At 37.0% G+C, this 6,414-nt stretch overlaps 1 protein-coding gene across 1 annotated transcript; it reads right to left on the reverse strand.

Moving 5' to 3' along the window:
• Positions 1-4,243: 4,243 nt before the first annotated feature.
• LOC103499027 (uncharacterized) lies at positions 4,244-6,043 on the reverse strand. The gene is made up of 2 exons (XM_008461906.2): positions 5,638-6,043; positions 4,244-5,544 (listed from the first exon to the last, which is right to left on the reverse strand). Exons 1-2 carry the CDS (start codon positions 6,041-6,043, stop codon positions 4,244-4,246), a joined length of 1,707 nt encoding a protein of 568 aa, XP_008460128.2.
• Between the last annotated feature and the right edge of the window lie 371 nt (positions 6,044-6,414).

Genomic DNA, 6,414 nt, shown 5'->3' on the forward strand with positions numbered 1-6,414 from the left:
GTTGTTGATTTAGGATGGCTATCTTACAGTTATGCTAGCCTTTTTTTGTTTTGAATTTGTTTCTATTTGAGATGGTTTCAAGGGGTGGGTAGGATTCGAAGATTGAAGTATTTTGTTGTCAATAATTAGGTTGTGTAAGCTATCTTGTAGTTATGGTAGTCTTTGTCGTTTGAAGTTAGTTTTAGTGAAAATTTTGAGAGATTGTATATTAGTGAAAAATAATAAAAATTTAGGGGAGTAAGTTATGGATGTGATAAGAGAGAGATATGTTTCTAATCATACCTATTTATGTTTTAGGCACTTAAATGATGGACAAGGGTTAGATGAAACTTAGGAATAAGTTCTCCCTTGAGTATAGAGAGGGAGTGACCCAATTTTTAGAATTTGGCAAGTTTCACGTTGATGCCTACGGACGATTAAGGTGTCCATGCAAGAGATGTATTTATGTAGTTTATATATTTTGATTCTAGCTATGTGTTCTTATTTGCTTATTGAATGTTTGTTTTCTATGTCCACAAGCATTATGTTTTCGTCATACCCACGAAATAATTTTTTCGAGACGAACGATATGTTCCTTAAATTTGGGGATGATTTAGATAACCTTGCGGGAGGGTCGTCGTCGGTGGGCAACAATTCGGGTGAGTCTAATAATTTCCTACATTTTAACTTATGATTCTTTCATGATTTTTTTCTCTAACATTATATGTTATTACAACTTATTGAGTAGGGTCGTCTACTCAACCACTTACAATTCTGACTTCTAGGAGACGTGTGCAGTCTCGACTCTTAAAGTTGGAGCGTTACGTTGCAGTCAATGGGTGCATTCCGATGACGATCGCTCCTGAAGCGGAGAAGTCTATTTCCTCACACATTGTTTTCTTCAGCCAAGCGATAGGCATGTGTGTACGAAAGACATTTTCCGTCTGCTGCCTTAAGTGGGAGGATGTTGGTAGAGAATACATTGAGGTTGTGAAGGGTGACCTCTAGATAATTAAGTCCTACACATTTATGATCTCATTTGAAACATATCTAAGGTAAACAATCTAATGTGTTTTTGTAATGTGTAGCTTTGTGCTTGGTTTCAATGATCAAGCAATGAATAGATTTGTTGAGCATCAGATGTTCAGCACCTTTAAAGAGTTCTAGGCCGACTGTCATAGACACTTCAAAAAGTACAGTGACCCCGAGGAGGCTTCACTACTACAAAAAGACTTTTAATGACACAAGGGATCAAGGAAAAAGGGGTGGAGTGGTAAAAATGTGTTGTTAAAAATAAAAATACGAAATTTTTAATGACACATCTTTTTTGACATAATTTAACTTGACATCGTTGATTAACGACATAATTTCCTCCCTCTCGCAAAGTCCCCAAAAGAATCCTTACTATTTTGTTTTGTGCTACCGTCTCTCTCAAACCCTCACGATTTTTTTCGCTGGTGTCTCCCTCCTCCGTCTCCCTCTTGCAAACTCCCTAAAAAGAACCCTCACAATTTTACACTGATGTCGTCTCTCTCTTACAAATGCTCTCTGGTTCAGCTTCGCAAGACTTCCCTTCTCTCTCACAAATGCTCTAGCCGCATGAACTGAGTTTCCCTCCCTCTCGTAGATGCTTCAACTGCCATTTGAAAGACCTACCAAACCGAGAGTTTTTGCTTATGTATAACAAATCTAGATTCAACTTCGTTCCATTTTATGTTTTCTTTTGTTATTGTTTTGGAGGATTTTGATAGGCATGTATATTTGAAATTGGAATTCTTTGTGAAGCTTCGACTTTTGAATTCGAGGAAATTACGATTCTCTGCTTGCATTGCTAGCATCTTCTTATCATACCTTTCAACATTCCTTTTTATTGAACAACCTAGAGTTTCTTTCAAGTTCGTAAACTCTAAACAATCGTTGACTATGTTCAACCACATAGTTTTTGTAGTTTTTTTAAATCCATACCTAGAAATCAATCAAATTATGTTTCTTTTTTGGAACAAGGAAATATCAAGAACAGTTGAAGCACTGTTGTGGGGGAATTCCAACCATTTAAATTCAGACTGTATGAGCAAATATGCAGCAAGTAGCCACGGGTAGAGGAGTTGTTTTTCATTAAAAACACTTAGAATCAAGTATAGGCATCCTTTGTGAATTTCATCAATAGTATTTGATGGTAGACGATATCCATTTAGATGGAAGTTCAGCTTTGTAGTTGAAAATTTGGGATTTTGGCTTCTCCAAGGTCTTTGAATAAGAGAGTTTTATTTGTTTGCTCAATCGATACTTATGTTCTTATACTTATACCATATTGAAGTAGTTGCGATATGGCTTTTAATTCTTGTTCGTAAGGTTGTTCTTGGATTATTTTTGGCTTGGTTCAACATCCAAAGATGTATATTGGTTATGAGCAATGTCAGTTGTATGTGAACTATGGTAATTTGTGTTTTCTTGCTTTCTTGATCAATTTTCCAAGCTCGATTAACTTTTCTTAGTTTCTTGATTAAGGTCAGCTTTCTTTTCCTTTAGATCCTTGGGGAATGTGTTTTTTTCGGTGGGCTTGATGTCTTTCAAGATTTCACAATTGGACATGAATTTGGCATTTTAATTATGCTCTGCACTGTGTCGGTGTGTGAATTAATTTGGATGCTAAGAATTTGCTTGTTGAATGACGTTAATGCTTCATTAACAAAAATTGTTTGTTGCACCTGCGCCGTGGATTGGATCTATGGTCTGGGCCAGTTTAGGCCCAATTAGTTGGCATACCAAACGGCCTATAAAACTCCAATTGGCACATCTCCGTTCAAGCTTGTGTACGATAAGCCTTGTCAACTCCAACTCTTTGAATTGTATGTTCAATTAGTTTCTCAAACCTCAATTTTTGTTCTTATTTTTCTTGATGGTTGTTGCATTAACAAGATTTTAAGCCCTCTGTGGGTTCATCAACTTTAAGGTACCACAACATTAGTAGCAAAGAGTAACTCTTTTAAAGTTTTTGAAAATTTCTTAAAATTATTTAAATATCTTAATGATTTTTACTCAGTTCTTATTACATTAATTGGATTTAGAGAGACAAAAGAAGCTCAAATCAAGATGTCGATTCGACTTTTTGGTTAATTGCGCATGTATTTCCAAATGGGTAAAAATTCAAAAAAAATAAACAAAGACTATTAGTAACTTGAAAAAACAGTGAGATAATCAATTAAGTCTTCAGTTAATACTAAAGCTAATAACTGTTGTAATAGCTAGAGGGACAGCAGAAGAAAATAACACATGAAACTTTGTTAACCCAGTTCGGCTAATATTGCCTACGTCTGGGGAGCTGCGTACAGCCATGATGAGTAATCTTTATTAATATTCACTCGAGTCAATATACATCGATACAACATATGGTACTCTGTTCAATAATATAACTTAATAACATGCGTTTTGACATCAGACTCCAGGCTCCCCCTGAATTACTTACCTTCACGATGTCTAGCTTCAGGCTCCCCATGAACACATGCGTGAATATCTTTGACAACATCTTTAGATCCCTCTAAAGATCTCTGTGATCATACCAATCACTGTTTCGTCTATTACTCATCAATTATTGTTACTACGATCAACATGATGACCTCATAAACATAAGATCATCGTACCTTTGGAACCCAGTAGCTTCAGCGGTCGGCCCTGATCTGAACGATCTTCTTAATCTTGTGTTTTTCTTATTTTCATCACACACGTAACAACCACGTAACGTCCTATTTATACACATATATATTATATGTATAAATCTTCTTTTCTCAACAAGATTCCTAGAATAGTGGAAAATCTTTTATCACTAAAATATCTCATCTTTTAATTAATTCATTAATCAAAGATATTTAGTCAAAGATATTCCATTAAATCTTTTAGACAAAAACTCTAACAAACTCTCCCTTTTGTCTAAAAAGATTTTCTTTTCTAGTTCAACTGTGTCAGACATTCGAATGATAACAATGTGTCATAAATCACAGACTTCAACACTGATGAAATCATTTCTCATAATACGAACATTTCAGACTTCAACACTGATGAAATCATTTCTCATATTACGAACAAAATGTTTTCAATTTCTTCAGTCATAAAAAAGGGACAACAAAACAACTTATGTTACTAAAAGACGAATAGCGCACAAAGTAAACAATCTTCAAACGAACAAAACAACAAAAACAACAACAATATCAGCCTGCACATCACCACCAATCACCAACTCCCCCTTTGAACCAAAAAAATACATCAATCAGCACTGGGGTCCCTTCAATGAGGATGGAGCAAAAGTCTTCAGATGACGAATAAGAGAATTGATTTCCAAACGTCGTTCAGACATCAGACTAATGACAGTAAATAGCGAACGAGACTCAGTTGTAAGGAAATTAAGAATTCTTGAAGCCAACTCCCTATCAACAATGAACCCATCAGTAGCTTCATCCCAGTCTGCCGTATCAAACAATCGAGGCCCTCGAGACGAATGCACATAATGATCTATGTCAGGCACATGACTGTTCTGAAAGAGTCTGTAGCTTAGTGCTAATGTCTTAGGATCAAGACCAGATGCATCCGAGGCAGTAAACCGATTTAAGTGGAGCAGTAAACCGAAAAAGAACCTTGGTAGAGCAATCGGAAGCTTGACCCCAAATGATCCAACATGCCTTAACAGTTGATTATCGATAAATGCACCAGCGTCTACCCTGTCATCATTGTAGATGCAATACAAAAATGTGCCTAACGCAGCAAAAACACTAGAGGCATGGGATGAAGGAAACCAATTGGCAATATCAATCTTATGCAGTATGACATACTTAACACTTAGAGCAACTGCAGGTATACCATTCACAGGCCACGAGGATAATATCCCTCCAGACAATACAGAAGCCAAAATATCAGTTGACGAGGATGATGGAGAAAAGTTAATTGAAACAACATTTCCCAGAAAACCATTTATCACAGTAGGAGAAATTGTAAATTTAAAGCCCTTAATATGAATCGTCTGATAATCCAGGCTACTAGGGTCATTGAAATTAGCTGGCAAATTAACTATAAATTCTCTAATAAGTTGAGGATAAAACGGGCCCACATCCGAAATAGTTGTAAACAATCCAGCCTTCTCAATCAGATTCATAATACTCACACATGAATGATGTTTGTCTGAAATATTTACCTCGTCTGCCATCCTCCGTTGCACAATAAATTTCCAACGTTGTACGTTTTCCTCAAGATGAAATGATATACCATCAATTGGGATTGATGGAATATTGAGAGGACTTTTCTTTCTACCAGCTTTGGTAGTAATGTTTCGTCGAATTTGTTGACCTTTCTTCCTAGATGGCTTTGGTTCTGTAGGAACTGATGGAGTTTCTTGTTGAGCACTTAGATCGACAGTATCAGTAACAGAAACTTCGTCATTATGATCACCAGGGGCAACAGGCTCAACATCATCGACATTATCAAAAGGGGTTTCTTCACTCCGAGCTTCAGTTTCTTCTTCGAGTACGCTAGATGCAACAGGCGGAGTAGCATGTGAATCAGACAAAGCAACAATGTCTGAAATAGGAGACTGAAGTGGAGAAGAATAAAGCAATGGTCCTGGTTCTACAGAGGACGTTTAATGAAGACCAGGGGTAGGGACGAACACACCCTCAGACGATGAACTCTCCTGAGTATGATCAGACAAGGCATGATCAGCAGATTTTTCAGAAACAACATCAGGTGCAGCAACCTTCTTCATTAATCGGGCTAGAGGAACATCATCTAGGTCATTAGAGTCCATGGCAGAGAGATGATCCTCAGATACAGTTGGTGCAGTTTCAGCATCTTTCATAACATTCCCAGAAACTATTTCTTCATGTACCGATTTAGTCGAACCACTAGCAATGTCTGCATGTGCTTTCTTAGAAGGAATTCTATAAGGTCTCTCTGGCGGAGTACTTTTAAAGCGCCTCCTATAAACTCGTATACCATGCACAGTTGCTCTTGAACTCGAGGCTTTAAGCACTTCTTTAGAGGACTTGTCAGCATAGGTTCCCTTATGAGTGTTCACCATAGTTGAATCTGCTTAAAGATGATCAAATGCAATCGAAGTCACAGTTGGACAAAGAAGATGAAGAAACCTGAAAAACTGAGAGTGAACCGAGCAGATTAAATAACCCTGAAGCCTTCTTAACTATTCTCTCTTTCTAAGAAAAAGCTGCTATAGAAGCCGAAGAGATCGGTGTTAATCCCGACTACGACGCTGAAAAAACCCATCATTACGGAACGTGTAAAAGTGCTCTGTCTTTTTAGTTAACTAAGGAGCTATATTTTACAAACTCCTAAACAGGCACGTATATGCTCAAACATGGTTGCATCAAGGGGTTTAGTGAAAATGTCTGCCAATCGTGAGTTCAAGCGAATGTGTTGTAATGTAATAACCTT

Source organism: Cucumis melo, chromosome 5 (assembly GCF_025177605.1).
Source record: "Cucumis melo cultivar AY chromosome 5, USDA_Cmelo_AY_1.0, whole genome shotgun sequence".
NCBI lineage: Eukaryota > Viridiplantae > Streptophyta > Magnoliopsida > Cucurbitales > Cucurbitaceae > Cucumis > Cucumis melo.

Coding starts and splice junctions, on each gene's coding strand:
- LOC103499027 (XM_008461906.2), bottom strand. CDS start 6,043: ATGGTGAACACTCATAAGGGAACCTATGCTGACAAGTCCTCTAAAGAA. Junction 5,545..5,637: donor GGAGAGTTCATCGTCTGAGG/GTGTGTTCGTCC, acceptor CTCCTATTTCAG/ACATTGTTGCTTTGTCTGAT.